Source organism: Typopeltis vanoorti, chromosome 7 (assembly GCF_054136105.1).
Source record: "Typopeltis vanoorti isolate ZY-2024b chromosome 7, IOZ_Tvanoo_1.0, whole genome shotgun sequence".
Lineage (NCBI taxonomy): Eukaryota > Metazoa > Arthropoda > Arachnida > Uropygi > Thelyphonidae > Typopeltis > Typopeltis vanoorti.
This window is the reverse complement of record NC_143555.1, coordinates 95212320-95236267: the sequence shown is the minus strand read 5'-3', so window position 1 is coordinate 95236267 and position 23948 is coordinate 95212320. Positions and strand designations below refer to the sequence as shown.

At 34.4% G+C, this 23948-nt stretch overlaps 1 protein-coding gene across 2 annotated transcripts in view; it reads left to right on the top strand.

Annotated features, from left to right (window-relative positions):
- The window catches only part of LOC150104880 (chromosome-associated kinesin KIF4-like), a 282861-nt gene extending 259141 nt beyond the window's left edge, over positions 1-23720 (top strand). For both annotated transcript variants that reach the window (XM_090396035.1, XM_090396036.1), the window contains exons 25-27: positions 6580-6726; positions 16576-16691; positions 22945-23720. In XM_090396035.1, coding sequence (XP_090252161.1) covers positions 6580-6726; positions 16576-16691; positions 22945-23101 — 420 coding nt within the window. In that variant the 3' untranslated portion in view covers positions 23102-23720. The remainder of the gene's footprint in view (positions 1-6579; positions 6727-16575; positions 16692-22944) is intronic.
- The last annotated feature ends 228 nt before the right edge of the window (positions 23721-23948 follow it).

Sequence of the window (23948 nt, the reverse complement as noted above, 5' to 3'; positions counted from 1 at the left end):
GTTTTTATGGAATGGACTCATGTTACTATCAAGATGACAATTCCCCATACCGCAGAGTTGCAGCTGTTATGGAATGGTATGAAGAAATGGTGTTAAATGACTGCCCTGGCCTGTGCAGAGTCCTGACCTCAACCCCATCGAACACCTGTGAGACAAATTGGAGCAACGCAGTTGAAGTCCTTGTTTTGATGCTGAACTCAGTGCAACTTTGATGGAAGAATGAAAACAAATTCAACCTGATGTCTGCTGCACGTTGGTGGAAAGCCTCCCTCAAAAGGTGCAGGAGATAATCACTGCCAAGGGTGGACATATCTGATATTAGGATTCGCTTGCTGGTATCAATTGTAAATTGCTAAAGTATCTGGACAATTATTGGAAGATAGTGTATAATCAAACTTGCAATAAACCACAAGAACACTTTATATTGAATAGTTTGCTATAGCAAATTTCTTTTAGCATAGCATTGTACTTACGATGCTTTACTTAGGACTTTCAGTAATTTGTTATAAAGCAGTGTTTGCTTGAGGGAGACTGTACAGAAATCATAAAAGTAGTTTTATGATTATATCATAAAACTACTTTAATTGCTCCTTTGAAATTTCATGCAGGACTCACTGACTCGTATCCAGTTTTGAAATCATTTGTAATAAATCATTCTTCATATATTTGATACATTGCTTAAGAACAAGCAATTAAGGCATAACTTAAACTTTAAACATCAAATCATATATTTTAATATTATAGCATCAATTAGTAATGCATATTATTTCCCTCTTATAAAATATAAAAGGAAAATTAAGGAAATGAAATGAAACTCCAAGATCCCTAGCCTGATCAGTTTCTTCTGCCATAATCCCACCAATATAATATGACATTGGACATCTCATCACATATTGAAGTGCATGACTTCACGTTTACTAACATTGAACTAATAGCCATTTTCAGATGCCCACAATTCCAGCCTAGTGAAATCATTTGCAATTACTGCATATCAGCTGCATTCTTGATTACCCTGTTGATCTTTGCATCATCAGCAAGTAGCTGTATGTTGCCTGTTAAATCCTTTCTAATGTCATTAATGTATAGAATAATAATGGACCGAAGACTGGTCCTTGTGGTCACTGGTTACTTTAAATCTTGCAGACTCGCATCCCCTATATCTTTTTGATATCTGTCAGTTATCCTCTTATCCAAGCCAATATTTTATAATCATTCATATTCACCTGTGGGAGGATCATGCTGGCCTGGTTGGCTGAGTGGTTAGCATATCTGCTCTCCAGTCAAAAGGTTGCTGGTTTGAATTCTGCCATGGGCATGGATGTTTGTGATTGTCTGTGGAAGTGGTGATCGCCAGTAGATGGCGCTGATGTAGTTGTGGTCAGTTGATGGATTGAGTTGTAGAGTAGGTGCCCTTCCTTGATGAGTCTTTGGACTCCCTGGAGGTGTCAAATAATAATAATAATCCAGTCTCATATTCTGCAGTTTATGCTTCAGTCTTCCATTCCATATTCTATCAAAAGCCATAGCAAAACTCAAGTGTCATGGTGTATCCAACCCCCCCCCCCTTGTCTAATTTACTGGTAACATTATCATGGAATGTGAGCAAGTAGCCGAAACATAACCTTCCCTTAGTAAACTCCTGCTGTTCATTGCAAGGCAGAAATTCTTTATCAACCCATTTCTGTATGTGAGCCCTAATCAACTTTACCAAAATCTTCACCACCACCACTCCAGAGATACTGATAGGTTAATAGCTGGATATATCAGTCTTTGCACCACTTTTGTGCAGTGGGATTACCACGTGTTCTTTCCACTCCTGTAGAATCTTCTCTGTTTTGAGACTCAAATTATATAGCCTAGTCCAAGGAATAGCCAGTTCAACTGTACACTCTTTAAGCATCTGATACTCTCCCATCATTCCCAATTGTAGAATTCTTATTCAGTTTTTCTCGTGAAAATGCTTAGACGTTGGTTATGCATTTTTACTAAACAGCTTAAGGAAATTACAACACATGCAAGGATATACATTAAAATAAATTTTAATACGCTTCCAATATTTCGGCAATTCGATATCCTCCCATCATTCCCTATTGTAGAATTCTTATTCAGTTTTTCTCATGAAAATGCTTAGACATTGGTTATGCATTTTTACTAAACAGCTTAAGGAAATTATAACGTATGCAAGGATATACATTAAAATAAATTTTAATAAGCTTCCAATATTTCAGCAACGTCACGTTGCCATTTTCATAGGAACTTAAAAACAAGACGTGCACGCAAGCACCACAAACAGTAAATGAGGACGAAGCAGGAAGCTATTCTTTCTCCTAAAAGTCCTGAGGGTGCCCCTAGCTGGCAATGTTGGTATTCTTGGGCGATTTGGCTGAAGGTCTTCTGATCTAGGTTTCCCAAATTTGGGGCAGTCTCATGCAACCAAATTTGTTGAGGTTTGGATTGTTTCTTAGGGCTGAGGCTGATTCCATGAAAAGTCTTTCGTATTTGAATTTACTATGGTGTATTATCATGGCTTTCTTCCACCGTATTCTATGGCAGGTGTCCAGTGCATGGTCCGCAAGACCAGAGTGGCTGTATTGGCGAAACCGGATGCAGCATTCTGAAATTCTGATATTAGCTGTCCGGCCTGTTTGGCCGAAGTAGAACAGCTTACAGCTGCAAGGGATCTGTTATACAACTAGGGGGGAAGGTTGGTCTTTAGTAGAGCGGATAAGGGATGCCAATTTTTTATAAGGTCTGTAACAAGAAGTTAAGTCATGTTTTTTTAGGATTTTTGTAATTTTTTCCATGGTGCCACGGATATAGGGTATGGTGATGGATATAGAGTAATCCTTGTTGTAACGGAAGGGGGGGGTAGCCATTGGCCGAGAAAGTTGAGAATGTGGTTTAGTTCTGTGGTTAGGGCATTGCCATTTGAACAGATAAGTTTAGCCCTGTTGTGCAGTGTCTTAATGACTCCATATTGTTGTGAGGGGAGATTGTTGGTGAATGTATCTGCCTATATGGGTGGGTTTTCTATAGACTGAGAAAACCAAGGTTCCATCAGGCTGGCGGGTGACTAGTGTGTCTAAGAAAGGAGGGCAGTTGTTTTTTTTCTTCTTCCAGGGTGAATTTGATTCTGGGATGTTGATTGTTTAAGTGTGTTAGGAAGGAGAGGAGTGCATCGGAGCCATGTGGCCAAATAGCGAACACATCATCAACATAGCGAAGCCATATGGTTGGTTTTTGTGGGGCAGAGATTAAGGCTTTATCTTCAAAAGTCTCCATATAAAAGTTGGCCAAGGGTGGGGAGAGTGGAGAACCCATGGCTGTTCCCTCTATTTGTTTGTAGAATTTTCCTTGCCAAACAAAATAGCCTGAGTTCATTGTTGTGAATTGAAATAGGGCTGTGATATCAGGAGGAAATTTAGCTTGGATTAGCTCTAAGGATTCTATGAGTAGGACATTTGTGAATATCCTACTAATAAGGAAAATGTTCCATTACGTCCCATAGTGGATGGCATTGATTCCCCCACATACAAACTAGCTAAACATTTGGTCAAAGCTCTCACACACTATACTGGCAACACACCTTCACACATAAAAAAATTCAATCCACTTCAAAGCCAGCATAGAAACCTTGCATTCAAACACACTGGCATAATGGTCAATTTTGATGTCTGTTCCTTGTTCACAAATGTCCCACTCAAAGAATCCTTAGAGCTAATCCAAGCTAAATTTCCTCCCGATATCACATTTCCTATTTCACTACAGTATAACACACTAGTCACACGCCAGCCTGATGGAACCTTGGTTTTCTCAGTCTATAGAAAACCCACACATACAGGCAGATACATTCACCAACCCCCACCCCCACACACACAACAATATGCAGTCATTAAGACACTACACAACAGGGCCAAACTTATCTGTTCAAATGATAATGCCTTAACCATAGAACTAAACCACATTCTCAACACTTTCTCAGCCAATGGCTATCCCCTCCCCCCAATATTGAAACCAATACCCCCCCTAACAACAAGGATTACTCTAAATCCATCTGTTTCTGTTTCTTCTGTCACATGCTTCTTGAGGAAGCTCTCTGGCAACATGTCAATAAATTCAGTTTCATTTTTCTCTTGAGATTTTACTGCTACCCATTCATTGTTCAGATAATTAGTTTTCCATTATGATTACTCGTTTTACACTCATCTTTATTTGGTGATGCAGTTCCTCATCACTAGCAGTTAATCTACTTGACTGTGTATTTGATCTTGTTAGACTCTGCCTCACATGGCTTCAAGCTCGCTGTCACATGAAAACCTGGTATTGCTGTCGTAGGTCTCAACTCTAACTGGATTCGAGTCATCCGATATCATTAGCAGCACATCCTCTTCTCTCCTATCCCCTCTATCCTTCCTTAAAAAAAAAAAAAAAAAAACTGTACCCTTTACGTTATTACATTATTAACATCTTAGTACGTGTAAGCAGAGATAATGCAATATTTCATAATCAGGTAAAAGAATGGAGGATGAAAGATTAGCATAATAGGCATTCATTGCAAAAATAACAGGACAAAACCCCAACTAACCAAAATTTAGATGGCTGATGCAGTTAGCAGTGCTTCAGAGTACCAATATGTTAGAGCTGAAGCATACTGAAGACCTGAAAAATATCAGATTGAAAATGGACAAAAACTGTTTGTGAAATTATTAATGGTATACAATTCTTTATTATGAAGTTAGAAGGTTTATTACACTAGTCAGCAAGCAAAACACGGCCAGTTCATAATCTTGCAACTAATCAAGAGCTGTGAACAGATTTGAGAAATAAATAAATAGAGATGTGATGATAGTCATTTTGCAATTATTAACATGGCATTCATTTAATTCTGAATATATCAAATATGCATTTTTGTACATAAATCATATATGATTATATTAGTTTTAGCATTTTTTGGTATGCACCTTCAGGAAGTGTACAGAATACTGTGGTAGTTCAAGATAAGCAATTGCATTGATTAAAATTTAAAGAATAAAATTGAAGCAATTGCATCAATCCATCTAAATCTTGGTTGATTGGAGCTTTGTTCTGTTATTTTTGCATTGAATGCCTGTGTTGCTAACCTTTAATCTCCCATTCTTTTGACTTAATCATGCTATATTGCATTATCTCCTCTTACACATAACTCAGTGTTAATAATGTCAAATTGTTTTGTAATATCTTCATTATTTTTTTTTCTTTTATGCCATCTGGCCATCTGTTTCACTCCCTAATTTTCCTCCAGTCTATAGTATCTGTGGTTTCCAATTTTCAATCAGTTTTCTTTTTAATCCAACTGTCTTGTATACTGCTAGTTTGGTGTTTGGATAATTTCTGTCTTATTCTTTATAAATATATTCATCACACCAGCCTTGCTTATTCTGTTATCCATTTCCATATTTAATTTGCCATTTTCTTTAAAAAAAATTGTGCACCAATAGCTGAAGCATTTTACTTGTTAACTGTTGATAATGTATTTGATGTTTTCAGTATTCCTGCTTTTTTATTATTATTGAACCCCTTTCCTTGAAAAGAATAAGAGTTGTTCTTCTCAAGTCTATCTTCAACAGTTTTCTTAGCCTCTTTAGTGGTAAGTTTGCATCAATCTTGCCTGAAGTACTCTTCAGTGAGATTTATTTTATAAATTTGCACAATAATTTCTTAAACACAATCATGAGTTCAGAATGTGGTTTCTATGGAAAAGCAATTCCAAGGAAGATGAAATTCTATTACTGGCTACTTTATAACACAGTGTAGTTTGGTATAACAAGCTTTATAGTCTATTAAAAATGTATCTATATACAGGGTTTTTTTTATTCTATGTCCCTTAAAAAAGTGACTGATAGAAAAACTCAGAACTTATATTTGAATTCAGTTCACCCAAATTTTTAAAATCCACGTTTTGCTTTGTCAAGGGAGGCTTCAGTTTGTAGTACAGCATAATTATTGCATATAAAATGCAAAAATCACTATCAGCAACATTACACAATGACAAGTGAAATCTTCATAATTACAAGTTTTTTTTTATGTGAATATCACCAAACCAAAAGTTGTAAACCTGTAGCATAATACTACTTTGGGTTGGCTGAGAATCAGATCAGAAATCTGTTCTAGAGACTGAACATAGAACTTTTCAAGTTATTCCAGCCCTCCAGTAAGCAAGGTGGTAGTGATTTCTCATTGGACAATGAAATTCCTCTGCCACTTAAAGATATTCACAGATGTTCATGATTGCCATGGAATTTGGAGCGTATTGATTAGAGAGTGGAGATGCTATCCACTCAGCCAATTAGGTTGGGCTGACTAACTTAAAGCAGATTTCCACACTATTGCTGTAATGGAAAGCAAGAGATAAAAAATTTATCGCTCGAACTACATAAAAGGGATAATCTTGACAGCATAAATTGATCAATGTAATTAAACTGTTAAATAGCAAGGCATTATATATCTTATGATATGTAATACAACAGTATATTATGTACAAATATTGATTATTCTTTCAGATATCTATATGCATAACATTTTATTTTTTATCACATTTAGAAAACAGCAGGAAGTATTGCATGCAAATGTCTTGGGAATTGCATCAATAAATTATGTGGATGTAGAAAATCAGAAAGAGTGTGCAATGATACATGTAAATGTGCAGTTTCCAAGTGCAGAAATCGGGATAACTCATTGACATCCTTGGTGAGTTTTTTTAAAATACACTTCTCAATCTTGTAAATTTGTGAAAATGTGTAGGGTATAAACATAGAAAAATATTACATAAAGAAAGACTTAAGTGTTGTTCATTATCCATAATAAAACTTAGCAGTATAACTAACACCAAGAGGAAAAAAATACATTTATTAAACTCACTAATATTTCTCTGGTTTTCTACCCAGCATCATCAGAGGATAACTGTGACAGCACACAGCAATAAATCAAGTAATTATAGAAACAATTTAAATTGTAACTGATACCTAATGTTCTTTACATGGTAGACTTTGCTCTGAATACTCCTTAGATTCAGATGGAGAAAAGCATCTTTATTACATACATGTCATTACAGGTCTGAGAGGCTATTCTTAGAATCAGCATCAGCTATAAACATTGCATTCATTTACCAAAGATCTGGGAGACTATTTCTGAATTAATTTTATAGTTATCTGATCATTGAGGGCACCAAATTATAACTGACACCTTCTATTGGTTTAGTGCTGTGTTCCTGTAACAGTCATCATTGTGTTCTGATGATGCTGGCTAGAAAACCAGCAAAATATTAATGAGTTTAATAACTGTATTTATTCCTCTTCGTGTTAATTTTTATTATGGATTATTCATAGAATAATCATATCTGTATCTTTGTTGCACCTTCATTTCCTGTGTCCTTTCATGGAGTACACAGGATGCTATGATAGTACTACATAATGAAGCTTATCATAGAACTTATAAACAATTTCCTTCCAGATCAGTACTTTTTATGGGACAATATGCAATGGTATGGTGTACCATCACCTTTATTAACATTGACATGTGACATATGGATGTAGTACATGTAGACAGTTGTAATATTCAGCAATTTTTTTACATGGTTACCTAATATGCAAATATACTTAGTAATTTAATGAAAATTGCATTTTACATTGTCTATTGTTTCAACCTTTACTATATGGAATTTTTATAAAAATTATCATCAAATTCCTGCCATATACCCTCAAGTGGTGTACGGGATATAATAGTACTACATGAAAAAATTTGTCATTACTAACTTCCTATCTACAATTTTCCTCCAAATCAGTCTGTTACATGTCAAGACTCTAACATTATCAGATCTTATATTTCTATCTTCTAAGGCACTTTTTACTGTATCAATCCACCTATATCTTGGTTTTCTTCTGGGTCTTTTTCCTGCCAACCTGGCAGAGAACACTTGTTTTGCCAATCTTTCCTCATTCATTCTTCTGTTTAATTGACCATACTACCTGAGACCAGCTCTGCTAACACATTCCTTAATGCTGACAATATTAAGTTCTTTCCTAATATCCTTGTTTTTAATATGATATCGTCACTGATGCCATCTGTTTGTGCCCCTAATCTTTCCAGGACTCTCATATCTGCATTCTTTGGTCAAGTGTTTTACTTCTGACCCAGCTCTCAGATCCATAAGTCAAAACTGGTTTGAACACTGTCTTGTATATACAGCTAATTTAGTGTTCTGACTAATTTCTCTCTTATTCCATATGAATTTATTCAATTGACTTCCTGCTATACCAGCTTTGTTGATTCTGTTACCTATTTCCATATTTAATTTACCATCTTCACTAAAAATCATGCCTAAGTAGCTGAACATGTTTCACTTGTTCTATAGGTTCTCCATTCACAATGCAGTTGACATTTTCAATGATTCTGCCTATTTTCATTGTCTTTGTCTTATTATTGCTGATCTTCATACCATATCTATTACAGCAGTTATTCAATTTAGTCGGAATCTCCTCCAGACTTGTAGCGGATTTATTTAGATGTATAATATTGTCTGCATAAAGCAAAGAGCTGACATTAACATCTCCAATTCTGATATCATGTTTAATACCACTTTCCTTCATAATGTGATCCATATAGATAATGAATAACAGAGAGGATAATGTACATCCTTGTCTCACACGAGATTTAATATTAAACCATCTTCCTGTACTTCCATCAAGTCTAACTGCTGACTTACAACTCAAATAAAGACTAAGTATTGCTTGATATAATGCCCCATTGATACCATATAACTGTATTGAATAGCTTCTCTCTTGGCAGCACCTTGTCATATGCCTTTTCCAGATCTACAAAACTTAAATACAGATCTTTGTTATATTCCCATCATTTCTCAACTATTTGTCATAAAGTGAAGATCTGATCCTGATAGCCTTTATTATAAAAATTATAATGTATAAAAATTATACATTTCACTAATTTTTTTAATATACAGTTAATACTGCCCATCCCTACTCATTCAGCTGGGATGGGCAGTATTAACTGTATATTAAAAAAATTAGTGAAATGTATAATTTTAAACCAGAAATAGGTATGATGGTACACCATAATGAGATTTCATGTTGGTTGGAGCATCAATACATAAATTTATGCTTAATAAACTTGCATTTCATACTTAATTTACTCTTCATGTGTACAAATAATCTTATCTATCAATTTACTAATTAAAATACTCAGAAAACACAAAAATCACCCAGACATGCTAAGATATGAAAAGTAAATAATACTATGTAAGATTCAAGCAAATTTACCAATTATTACTCAAAATAAGTATTATTTTGAGTAATAACTCTAGTGGCTAACTGATGAAGAATTATATGGAGTAAATGGAACGTTATACAGATCAATACATAGTCTATATTTAAGTTGTAAGTCAGCAGTTAAATCGAATTACAGGAAGAAAATTAGGTGTTAAGACAAGGATGCAGATTATCTCCACTCTTATTTATCATCTATATGGATCGCATTATGAAAGAAAGTGGCATTAATCTGATATTAGAAATGGTGATATCAGATTCAGTCCTTTCTTATGCAGTTGTTGATGATGATGTACTCCTAAACACATCCAGTGCAAGTCTCCAGGATTCACTAATTAATTGAATATAGTGGTACCTCGCTAATCCGAACTAATAAAAACCGTGCTTGTTTCGATTAGGGAAAAGTTCAGATGAGCGAATTTTCCCCAGAGATACAATAGCAACTAGGGTTTAAGACCAAAATAATCAAATTCTAACATCCATTTAATTCTGTAAACAAATGAAGTAACTGATTGGAAAAAGCTACTGTACTGTAATGTAAAACTTAAAAAATAACACAGCACACAAGTTTATTTTAGTAAAAAAATTAGCTTGTATCTACCTGCATTTGTATTGTTGAGGATTCTGATTTAATAAAATTGCATAGTTCAGTACATAACTTAATTTGCATGAACAGTATCACTTTCTTGTACACAACACAAAAAAAAGTTTCACAAAATAATACAAAAAAAAAGTTTTTTTTATTTCTTTGTAAGAAAGTCACTGATTTTCTTTTGCTTTTTTCTAAGCTAAGCTAAACTTTTTTCGAATGCTTTTTCTCGGAGCTGCATTGGCAATAAAATTTTGTGGAAAATGGCGCATCATTCTGCTTAGCCCATTCTATACACACATTAAACTGTCAATTACCTCTTCATGATTCACTTTTTTCCCTTCGAGTTCTTTATCATCAGCATCTGATTTGATTTCGAATTCACTTTCGGTTCTACCTGTAATCCATTCCGTAACATCTGTTTGTGAAATTTCAACATTTGGATTTATGTTTTTAACCAAACTATGCACGTTTCGAATTTCCTCTTTTTGTGTATCACCGCAGTTATACTGTAATAATAATAAAATAAATAGTTAAACTAATAATTATTAAATAAAAATAATAGTACACAAAATAATACGTAATAAATAAAACTTTTTTTTTTTCCCTTTCAAACCGCAGTTCGGATTACTGGAGGGTTCGGATTAGCGAGATACCACTGTATCATCATGCTTTTCAAGGATTTAGGCTTCGAGTGGACCTTAGAAGTCATCATTGAATCTCTTTAGAGAATGTCCTGGTTTTCTTTTTCCTAATGGTTTGTTATATTTAAGGCTTATTTTGGTAATCTTCCTGTTTTCATTCTTTCAACATGTTCCATCCATTTATGTTTGTTTTTTAATTTTTTTCTATTATGGATTCCTGATTTAATTCTTTCATAATTTCTTCATTTCTTTTGTGATTGAATAAAGTATATTTTGTAGGTTTTCTCATAAACTTCATTTCAGCTGTTATTAATCTTTGGCTTTTTGTTTTATTGTCTGAATTTCACTTCTATTATTATTATTATTACGGGTATCTCCATGGAGTCAGTAGACTCATCGCGGGAGACCCAAACTAGCAAAACAATATCTGTCATATCTCTTCTTGAATTCATTTACAGATGAAGAGCTCACAACAAAGTCAGGCAATGAATTCCACTCATTCACCACCCTCCAGGCAAAAAACCTTGTTCTGACACCTTTGTTAACCACACTCTTCTTTAATTTCCAGAGATGACCTCTTGTTCTTCCATTACTATCACACAGCTGAAACATTTCCCCTGCATCAATCCTATAAAAACCTTTTAGTAATTTGAATGTTTCTATCATATCCCCTCTTCTTCGCCTATCAACCAATCTCTGCAATCCACAAGCTCTCAATCTATCAATGTAGGGAGCATTTTTTATATCACTCACCAACTTGGTCACTCTTCTCTGAACCCTCTCCACAGCCTCCTCATCTCCAAGGAATCCAGGTGACCAGACCTGAGCACAGTAATCCAAATGTGGAAGTATCAATGCTTTATAAAGGGGAATAATAACCTCTTTATCTCTGGATGTCAGTGTGTTCCTCAACAACCAAGTAATCCTATGTGCAATCTTGGACACCTTAGCAATGTGTCCTCTGAACTTCATCTCCTTATCTACCAATACCCCTAAGTCCCTAGCCTCATCAATCTCTTGGAGTACCTTTCCATCTATGTAGTACACAGCTGGTAATCTTTTAATCCCAAAATGCAACACTTTACACTTTTCCACATTGAACTGACATCCATTTTCTTTTGCCCATTTTACCAGCTTATTTAAATCCTCCTGCAAACTTTCAACATCAGCTTGATTTTTTATTGCACTACACAACTTTGCATCATCAGCAAACAACTGAATATCTCCCTTTAAGCCGTTTCCTATATCATTTATATACAAATTAAACAACATTGGCCCAAGCACAGAGCCCTGAGGCACACCACTGGTCACCTGCCTCATTCTGGACTCGGCTCCTCCATACACCACCTTATGGTATCTCTCCCTGAGCCATTCTCCTATCCATATCACCAATTTAATATCCATTCCCATCTGCTCCAATTTGCGTAACAGTGTTCTATGGGGTATCCTGTCAAAAGCCTTAGCAAAATCCAGAAGTACCACTGTGTAGCCAGTTCCTTTGTCCAACTCTGATGTTATTCTATTATGGATAGTTAATAGATTGCTAAGGCAGGATCTACCTTTAACAAAACCATGTTGGCCTCTATAGAGTATCATATCCTGATCCACCCATTCTTGAATTTTGTCTTTAACCAACTTTTCCAATACTTTTACCACTACTCCTGAGATGGTGATTGGTCTGTAATTCAATACTGCAGTTTTAGAGCCACCCTTATGCAAAGGAACCACTTTGCCTAACTTCCACTCCCTAGGGACCATACCAGAGTTCAAACTTAAATTAAATATCCAGGTAAGAGGGGTTGAAAATTCATTTGCACATTCACGCAACACCCGAGCTGATATTCCATCTAAGCCTACCGCAGTGTTTGCATTTAAGTTTCGCAATATATTTAATACCTCTGATTCTTTAGCTTCAATTCTCACATTAGGTATTGCTATAGGTATAGAGATATCCTCACTTGGGTGATAGACTTTTGAGAAGTGATCACTCAGTAACTCGACTATTACATCTGATTTTGTCACCTCAATACCATCAGCACCCACTAAGGTTATCCTTCCGAAGTCATTCTTCCTCTTACTTGCCACATAGCGGAAGAACTCTTTGGGATTACCCTTGATCTCTTTGGCTAAGGTCTTCTCATAATCTGATTTAGCTTTTCTTACTATGCTGGTAACCTTCCTAGCTTGAGCCTTCTACTGCTCATGGGTGTCCTGATCGCCCTTCTCCTTGTAAATTCTCCATAACATTTTCTTTTTTTGTAGTTCAAGCTTGATACTACTGCTCATCCATCTAATGCCTGCCTTGTTTGACCTCCTGACCATGGGGACACAATCTGATATTGCTTTCCTCAGATACCCGCTGATTTTATCCCAAGCACTGCTAACATCTTTCCCTTGCAATATGTTCTGCCATGGGATGGCTGCAAGCTCACTCCGAAGCTTGTTATAATTGCCTAACCTGTAGTTTCGTACATACCCCTTCTTAATAGAAAAATCCACAGATTTTGCAACCTCCCAAGTCAATACCACATGATCGCTTTCACCAACTGGAGGTAACGAGGTCACCTTACTTATGCATATAACCTCTGAACCAATAACCAGGTCCAACACTCTCACACCACGTGTCCCTTCAGTTACGTGCTGTTTCAAGTAATTATCTCGTAGCAGATGTATGAACTCCATTTCCTTTTTGCTACGTGATATTTCCTCCTTCCAATTGATATCACCATAATTAAAATCCCCCATAATAATCACTAAGCCTTCACTCATTGCACTAAGTTGCTGATGCATGAATTCAATATCTCCCCCTGCACTCCCTGGCCTATAGCAGCATCCAACTGTATATTTGGTTGCGTTGGTCACTATTTCGCACCAGACTGCCTCAAATGAACTCTCATTCACATGTCTATCATCATGATATACTACTTTCTTTGGCTGCAACACATCAGCTATCATCAACAGTACTCCTCCTCCTGTTCTATCTTCTCTATCCTCCCTGAAAATACTGTACCCATCACATTCAATTCCAGTGACCACATCTTCTGCTGACAGCCAAGTTTCACTAATGCCTACAACTTTTGGTGAGATTTCACTGACTAATGCCAAAAATTCTTCTCTCTTATTTCTAATGCTTCTAGCATTGGTATACAAAAATTGCAGATTCCCTCTAGATCTTGTACCGGCTTTAGAACTGATATATAAGTCACTAACTACCGTAGTCCTATGCCGATTTTTTTCCCCTCTCTTCTGCAATTTATTCTGCCTATAAGGATCAATAAATACACAATCAGTGCTAAAGTTTCTCTCTCTTACACTCAACCTTTTCAATATTAGTTTCCCTGCCCTATACTTTTAGTCTGGTTTGTTTTTGAACTATGTTAGTTAATTACACCTGTTATTGTTAAATATTTTGAAATTTTTAGGTTTATATCTTTTTCATTTTCATATGTAATCATACAGCCTAAATAGTCAAATGAATTCACCTGTTCTAAAATCTTGTTATTGATTACTAGTTTAGTTACTTCTAAAATAAAGCTTTCAAGAATATTCCTTGAAAGGCCATCGTTTGTGATTTTTCTATTGATATTATCATTCCATAACCTTTCACTATTTCATTTAAATTTAAATATCTTTCTGCAAGTCATCTTCAGAATTTATAATTACTATTTGGTCATCAGCAAAAAGGGGAATGTTTAAGCTCGCAGTAGGAGAAAGTTGAATACCTTGATGGAAATTTTTATTCCATTTTGTTATTATTTCATTTAGATAAATATTAAAAAGAGTTGCCAAAAAGGGGACATCCCTGTCGGACTCCTTAGTTTATCTCTCTCTCTCAGATATGATAGTTCATAATTTAATCTTATTTGTATTTGATTATTTTCATATATATACTTATGAAGGCTTTTAGAATATTATTTGGTATTTCTTTTTCAAAGTCAATAAATGTAATATGTGTTTCTAAATTGTATCTCTTTCTTTTCTCTATTTTTAATTTTAGGCAAAAGGCCAGATCTATACATGAATCCATGAATCATTCTAAATCCATTTTGTGCTTCTAAAATAAAGCTTTCAGAATATTTTATTAGTTTTTTATTCAAAATTCTGCTATATATTTTGTAACAGGAATTTAGAATACTTACACCTCTATAATTTTTAGGATCATTTCTACTACCATTTTTAAATATAGGGTATTGCTTTTTTCTATTCTATTGGTGGATTACTTGTTGAATAGATTTTATTTAAGAATAATAAGAGTCTTTCTTTGAACCTTATTCCTGCATATTTATATAATTCTGAATCTAAATTATCTTCTCCAGGTGATTTTCTATTTCTTGTTTCTTTAAGGCTGATTTCTATTCTTCTTTAGTTATTTCTTTTTCATTTTCATTAATTAGAAATTCTTCTAACTTCAATTTGGTATTTAATTTTACACTTTCTTTAGTATCTGTACGTGAATGTTTCAAAATCTTATATACATTAGGTCTTATTTTATATAAATTATGTTAATTAGAAACAAATTTGTTCCATGATTCTCTGTCTTTTTCTGACTTCTCTTTCATATCGAGTAACTGTAATTGAAAAAAAAAAAGACTACGAGTATGAAAATTGACAGGAACATAGAAAACTTCAGTTGCATTCTCAATGGAGAGCCTATAGAACAAGTAAAATATTTCAATTATTTAGGCACAGTTTTTTAGTAAAGATGGCAAGTTAAATCTAGAAATACACAACAGAATAAGCAAAGCTGATGTGTGGAGAGCCAGTTGAATAAATTTATATGGAATAAGAATAAAATTAGTCAAAACATTAAACAAGACAGTGTTCAAATGTTTTTAAATTATGGATCTTGAGAGTTGGGTTAGAAATAAAGTACTTAATCAAAGATTAGAGACCACAAATGAGAAAAATTAGAAAAAACTTGACATTATTAGCTTTCAAGAATGTGTGAGAAGGGCTAATCTTAAGTGGTACTGGTAATGGAAGAAAAGTTTAGAAAAACAATTGTTTCACCAAACAAGATGGCAGGAAAATTACCCATTGAAAGACTAGGTGTCTAGGTGGATTGAGTTAAAAGTGCCATAGATAAATATAATGTTAGATACAACCATATTGGAGTGCTGACAAGTAATGGACTAATTTGGAGGAAATTGTTGATACGAGATTATGTAAACTTAATCATATAGTGCTGTCATAGTTGCCTGAATCCCCCTTGATGGGACATATTAGGAAATTGATGCTAATGATGGCCAGTTTTCTTGGCTTTTTTTCAGATAGTCAGATGTTTCAACTAATAATTAAAATGACATTTAACAAAATGCTGTTTGATAATTTTTTTTTTCCATTTTTACCTGCAAAATTGTCAAACTTTTATTGCAAACTTTAATTTGGCATCATTGTCATAAAATTCCTGATATGTATCCTCAGGAAATACAGTACTTGTATCTCCTGAGGATATAATGATGATAGTACATCATTCCTAACCTCCTATAGCAATTAAAAATTTCATTAAGGTTATTAATTATTTAATTGATTTTTATTAATATAGACAGCACACAGTGCATAATTAACAATTATGCACTGTGTGCTGTCTATATTAATAATAATTTAATCAAACACATCTTTGATTAAATTAGCCATGTCGCTCCATTTTGATTAAGGTGTTTTTGAAATTTGCTTTGCAAGACCTTACATAAATCTATAGTTGTGTAGCCGCTTTTGAATGATCCTGTATAATTTTAATATTGTTCAAGATTGCCTGATGATATTATGTATAGATTAAAATCAGAATAATCTTAGTTATTATTATTTCTACAGTTCTTAATCATTAACATCAATAATGGATTAAAATAATTGCATACTTGTGCAATAATAAATCAGTAATTTATTTATATAAAGAATAGTAATCTTTGATTTTCTGAGTAAAAAAAAAACTTTTCCCCCTTTACTCTTTCTCACAATCTGTTGTTTATGATTTAATGTGAATGCACAAAAGCATTTAAATTGTTCTTATTAATTTTTCTCCAAGAGTGAAGAAAGTAATCCTTATGATGCAACCTTCAGTGTATCTGAATCCCAAATGCCTTTTGAACCTAATAACACTTACACAAAAGTGCTCACAGAAACTAATGGCAATATTTCAGAGTAAGTTTTTGTATATTTTAGCCATTTCACTGTTTGTTTTATTGCATTATGGTTCTCTTATGCAGCAAAATTTAAATTCATAAAGCTATTCTCACACATATTTCTACTCATAATTTAGAAATTAAATTAATTTAATTGATATGCGAAAGTTTTTTTAACTATTTAAAATATCTCTAATTATATGTATGTATATTATTATTTGTAGGTATGCACACTCCAGTACTTGGCTAATTGATTTCATTTTCAGTTACTGAAGTCTAGATTTTTAAAAGATATATATATATATATATATAAGGGGTGCTTAAGGGTCAAAGCTGTATAACTGAGTGGAGACCTCCACATAGCCTTTAAAGGAATGCAGAGAACCGACCAGGGCTTCTGACCTAATTTCCAATCCTCACCTTCTCGTGGTGCACCCTGTTGGTTATCTACCTGGATACTGAACGAATGAGAATGGGCTGGCAATTTTGAATTTAGCTGACCAAATTGTATTCTTATTGGCTTAAACCAATATACAAAATGATGGTACAACATGACAAAATTTCGTGCCGGCTGGGACGTTGCCCAGTTAAACGGGGCGCCCGTTGTTTTCACCAGGGAACCAAGGTGAACAGCGAAAAGTCAGCTACTGGAACAAATCTGAAAAAACACCCCAACTCAACATCACCAGGGTTAAAGATCAGTACTATCAACATAAGAAGCCTGAATGCAACGAAATGGAGCTAGCTGAGGAATTAGATAAGTACCAGATGGACATAATAGGGGTGACTGAAACAAAAAAGACAAAAACTGGTGAGATCTTTCTGAGCAATACATACAAAATGTTATATTCAGGCAATAACAATCAAGGAAAAGAAGGAGTAGCCATGGTATTCAACACTAAATACGAAACTAATCTTCTTGAATGGCAGGCAGTCTCAAGTAGAGTGATGTGGGCAAATATAAGAATGGGGAACTGGACAATGAGACTTTTTTGTGCCTATGGTCCCACAGAAGGTTCTACTAAGGTAGAAGTGGAGGAATTTTTTGAGGATTTAGAGAAAGCATCTGACACAATGAAAAAGGAAAAGTTGGTCCTAAAAGTTGGGGATCTAAATAGCATAGTAGGAAATGATTGTCAGACATACAAAAATATATTGGGAAAATTTGGAGAAAAGAGCAAAGCTAATAATAATGGCAAATATTTGTTGGATTTCTGCTCAGGACATGGACTGGTTATTACTAACACCATGTTCCAACATAAAAATGTGCACAAATTCACATGGAGAGAAGAGGCAAGGAATAAGAATAGTCTCAATGACTATGTTATTGTTGATAGTAATGTTTTCTCCCTTGTGCAGGACACCAGGGTATACAGAGGATTTGAAATTGGAAGTAATCACTATTTAGTCTTCAGCAGGATAAAATTGAATTTCATATTGAAAAGAATAACATGTAAGAAAGTTTTAAAGTGAATTAAAGTTGATCAGCTCTCATATGTGAACTGTAGACTAAAATACACAAATATTATTGAAGAAAAAATGAAAAAGTTTGAGAACAGCAACCAAACTTTAGAGTTTCAGTGCAAACCTTGATTGATTCAGCCAGAGAGTCATGTGGTGAGTTTGTCTGCAAGGATAGAAAAATCAGAACGCCATGGTAGACACAGGAAGTTAAAGAGGCAGTGAAGGAAAAGAAGAAATCATATCAAAAGTTCCTGGCAAAAGTCAGTTTTTGCTCTTAGAGAATACAGAGACAAATGTAAGAATGCTAAACACTGTTTAAAACTAGCTAAACAAAAGTCATGGGAGGACTTTGGCAAGAATATAGAAAGTAAATATCGAGAAGGTGGCAAAATATTCTGGAGGTTGTTGAAGAAGCTTAGGAATTAAGGAAAGAGTGCTGTAAAAGGAGTTAGAGATGATAAAGGTGACATGAAAATGGCAGAAAAAGATACCCTTGAAGTATGGAGTAATTACTTCAAAAAATTGCTAAATGAAACAAGCAGTAAGAGCACAGCGTCAAAAACTCAACAGGCATAGAGTCAGGAATACATACCCATACTTGAAGTAGAAAAAGCCATCAAAGACTTGAAATGTGGAAAGGCAGCAGGAGTAGATGATATTCGACCAGAAATGCTGAAGTATGGAGGTATAAAAGTCTTACAGTGGCTGCACTGCATAGTTCAGAATGCCTGGACACAGGGACGAATTCCTGATGATTGGGGTAGAGCTCTAATAGTACCCATATATAAAAAGGGAAATAAAACTGAATGTGAGAATTACAGAGGTATTTCCCTACTGAGTGTTCCTAGTAAGATATATGCAAGTATACTTGGGAAATGGTTGAGAAGAATTGTCAAAGAAAAGCTTGGTGAAGAACAATCTGGATTCAGGCCAAATAGAGGCTGTCAAGATCAGATCTTCACTTTACGACAAATAGTTGAGAAAGCATGGGAATATAACAGATCTGTATTTAAGTTTTGTCGTTCTGGAAAAGGCATATGACAAGGTGCCAAGAGAGAAGCTATTCAATACGTTACAGTTATATGGTGTAAATGGGGCATTATATCAAGCAATACTTAGTCTTTATTTGAGTTGTAAGTCAGCAGTTATAATTGAATGAAGTACAGGAAGATGGTTTAATGCTAAATCTGGTGTGAGACAAGGATGTCCATTATCCCCTCTGTTATTCATTATCTATATGGATCACATTATGAAGGAAAGTGGTATTAAACATGATATCAAAATTGGAGATGTCAGCTCTTTGCTTTATGCAGACGATGTTATACTTATCAATGAATCCACAACGAATCTGCAGGATTCCTTGACTAAATTGAATAACTGTTGTAATAGATATGGTATGAAGGTGAGCAATAAAAAGACAAAGACAATGAAAATAGGCAAAATCGTTGAAAATGTCAACTGCGTTGTGAACGGAGAACCTGTGGAACAAGTAAAACATTTCACCTACTTAGGCATGATTTTTAGTGAAGATGATAAATTAAATATGGAAATAGACAACAGAATCAATAAATCTGGTATGGTAGGAAGTCAGTTGAATAAATTCATCTGGAATAAGAGAGAAATTAGTCAGAACACTAAATTAGCTGTATACAAGACAGTGTTCAAACCAGTTTTAACTTATGGATCTGAGAGCTGGGTCAGAAGTAAAACACTTGACCAAAGATTAGCGACCACGAATATGAGAGTCCTGAGAAAGATTAGAGGCATGAACAGATGGCATCGATGGCAATATCATATTAAATATTAAAAATGAGGATATTAGGAAAGAGCTTGACATTGTCAGCATCCAGGAATGTGTTAGCAGAGGTAATCTCAGATGAAATGGTCATTTAAACAGAATGGGTGAGGAAAGATTGACAAAACAAGTGTTCTCTGCCAGATTGGCAGAAAAACAACCCAGAGGAAGACCAAGATATAGGTGGATTGATACGGTGCAAAGTGTCCTAGACGACAGAAATATAAGATCTGATAATATTGGAGTCTTGAAAAGTAACAGACTGATCTGGAGGAAAATTGTAGATAGGAAGTTAGTAATGATGTAAATTTTTCACGTTTCCTGTACTCCCCTTGAGGGTACATGGCAGCAATTTGATGATATATATATATATATCTTTTTTTTTTTTCCCTTATTATAGTTCTCTTACTGCTGTCTGTTGAATCTTAGAAATATATATATTATACTAAGTGAGAAATTATGTTCTTATTAATCCTTTTCCCCTTTATGAGTGAACAGAGTTTGAACACGCATTTGAACAATGAAGTTAAAAGTATCATTTGAACTTCACATGTTCAAACTTTGTATCTGTATGACTATGCTATTTGTATATGGAGGCAGATTACTTTACATCAGTTTGCTCTAGTATCTCTATTGGCTTTCACTGCCTGGGATTGCTGTTCAAGTTATCTCTGCATTTAACCATAAGACAACAGTGAGCTAAGAGTATGGAGCAGCGTTAGAAACTTCCCATAATAAGAAAATACAGGATTTTATCTTACACTGATGAATATTTATAATGTGGACAGTTTACACCATCTCACTGAAAATTTGGTATATCCTAGAGTGATTCTTTCTGAATATAAAAATGGATGGACTGAAGAATGAAATTTCAATAATGCAATATTATAAAGCATTGCTGGTTTTTCATAATTTTGTTTTGTTTCCAATTGTAACATCTCACAGACTGGATCTTCAGTGTCAAGGTACTTCCACTTATGGCATTTATTGGAAAGTGGCCATGTGCAGTTCTCCACACATAGTCCCTCCTCTAGAATATCCTTGAAATTTCATTAAGTTATGAAATAAAGTAAATATCATTGTTAGTTTACAACAGTGAAAGTTCATAGTGGAAGTGATTAAATATATCCTTATACCACATTTTGCTCTTTTTAATAGATGTCAGTGCTAGAATAATATAGCAGTCTCAGGATGTTAAGCACAGACTGCTGTAGCATTCAGAAACAATCTCAGCTCTTGGGCCTTCGAAATTGTTTATTCCAAATAGTAGGAGATGAAACCCTGGGTTGGACTGGAAAGAATTTGCACATGTGATTGGTCTATAATATGTTATGGAATTTTGAGACTGTTACTTAAATAATAGAATTTTAAGTATGGAAGTCCTAAGCCTCCATGCTTTATATGCTTATTTGATAGTTTAAGAAATTCCAATTCCTTTTTAATTTCTTTGTATTGCCTGGACCAAAAAAAAAATTGCACTGGTTTACTATATAATTGTCTTTGGATTCTGTGATATCTGTAATATTAGCTATGTGTAGCTGAGCAAGGAAGATTATGGTTTTAAGCAGCGTGACCCAATTTTCTAGTTTGCTACCTTGATGCTTTTCTGTATAAGTTTTTCAATTGGTAGTATTGGACAATGGAAACTGGAATTCTGAGTGGTGAGAAGTTCTGTCTTAGAGGTTAGTCCAAGATTCCATCTTCCAAAAATTTTATTTTATTTTTTTTTTTAAATCTTGTCAATCAGCCTGCTGACTAAAGTTCCCCCCCCCCCCCCCAAAAAAAAAAGCATATTGAATCATTATCCCTCCAAGTGACTATTATATCATCTGCATACTTTATTTTCCTTCTTGGTGAAGGAAATTGTTATCATTTGTTCAGCATATGAATTGTCAACTTCCTGTAAAAAAAGGTTCTAAAACCAATGCAAAGAGCAAGAAACTAAGAGGGTAACCTTGCTTGACCCCATTTTATTACAAGTTGGCCAATGGGATTAAAAAATTTTTACCCAAACACACCAAGGCTGTAGGGTAGGGCTACTTAAGGTCTGAAATAAGATATGCTCCTTCATGGATGCCATAAATTGTCTCACTATGAACTTGCTAGACATCTAGCATCTGATGCTTAACAAGCACATCAGCAAGACATCATCTGAAATTTAAAGCAAAACTCCATACACACACTTAAAAACCATTATGAAGTGTGTGTATACCTCAACTGGAAAAGAATGATTGCTTAATGAGTTTTGATGTGTTGTCTCTTTTCACTAATGTTCCAGTGGATGATACACTAGAGCTCATTTTCAAAATATCCCTCCCTCAACATTTGCAGTCTCTTGAAGCACTGCCTTAATCAGGGTATTTTGGCCAGAATAACTAGCTCTTTAAACAGACTAAAGATGTAGTAGTAGACTCCCCCAACTTTGAGATACATAGACAATATCTTTGCCATTTGACCATATGGTCTGCAGACTCTTTCTAACTTTTTATGCTTCTCAACATGTCCACCCTCGAATTAGTTTTACTGTTGAAGAGGGAAAATAAGGGCTCTAGCCTTCTTGGATATCTTAGTTACACAGCAATCAGATGGATCCCTCTTTTTAAGGAATCTGGTAGACTCTTTAAAAAGAACCCCCCCCCCCCCACCTGACTATATGTACACTGTATTCATCCCCTATGTTAAGAGAACAACAGGCAGACCAGGCTCACTCCTAAAATAATACAAAATTAGACCAGCATCCTACCTTCCTTGAGGACCAATTCTCTCTCTCTCTCTTTCTTTCCCAGGTGTCGACAGTATCCCCTGTAACATGGGATCCAGTATTTTGGATAGACATGACCAACACTCCCTCTGATTTTTTTTACATCTGCTACTGCTCTGCATGGAAAATTTTTGCAGAATAAGTGGAGTGGGATATCAAAATTCACAAAATGAAAGGATTGGATGAAGTTTAAATTTTATTAATTGTTTTCTTACAGCAAAAAATTGACAGTACCTTTTGATTGCTTTTCAGGAATGAATTTAAAGCTCCATTTAAAGAAGGAAAAGGCAAAAAAAATCAGAAATCAGCAGAAGAGGCAGTGCAGTGTGCTGCAGAGGGAATTCTTAGACAAAAGCACAAACTGTTCAAACCTCAGAATTCAAGTTTTTTTGATCTACCGTCAGCATAATCTTAATAAGAAAATGATATTCTGCATAAAGTGGGTGTAATATTTAATATATGTAATTTGTGTGCCGAAAATTACTTTAACAGGATCAGATGTACATACTTTTATAAAGGTTTTTTTTTTTTTTTAAATAAATATTTCATAATTAGTACTTTGTTGAAGAAATCTGAAGTTAAAACTTAGATTTCTTATATATGTTCTTCATATATGTTTTTAAGAGATTAAATTGCTTAGTTTGTATTTTAGCTAGTAATTCTAATGCTTCGTGAACATTGTTAATTGAGATAGGCGTGGTTCCCAAAGCATTGATTCAAGCAAGTTTTAAGGTGATGTATCATCTCATCTAAGAACACCATGACATTATTTTATACCAGAGAAAGTTTATCAGAGTGATAATTTTTTTTAAAGCAAATGATAGTTTTTGTGAAGTCAATTAAGAGTGCATAATAATGGATAAATGCATTTTGAAAAAGAAAAAAAAATTAATTTTCCTGTATATAGGACAGTAGTATGGATGTAATCATTCCTTATCATTTTTATTAAAACTAATTCATTGTAATGTCAAAAATTCATTTTAATATAATCATTTGCATCTCAGCATGTTGATATAATGTTGTGTAAAGTTTTCTACTACTTTCATCCATTTCTAATTTATTAAAAATAAAGAAATTGTCTCAAACTGCATCTTGTTAATCCATCCTGATTATGACTCAGTAACAACCAAGTTTTTCCAATACAGTTGTTAGAAAAGTGTTGTTTCCTCTACTGTTCACTTGCATTCTTAAAATAACTTAGTAGCATTATATCTTAGGATACTATCTCTACTAAGTAGAGGACAAGCAAATACCAT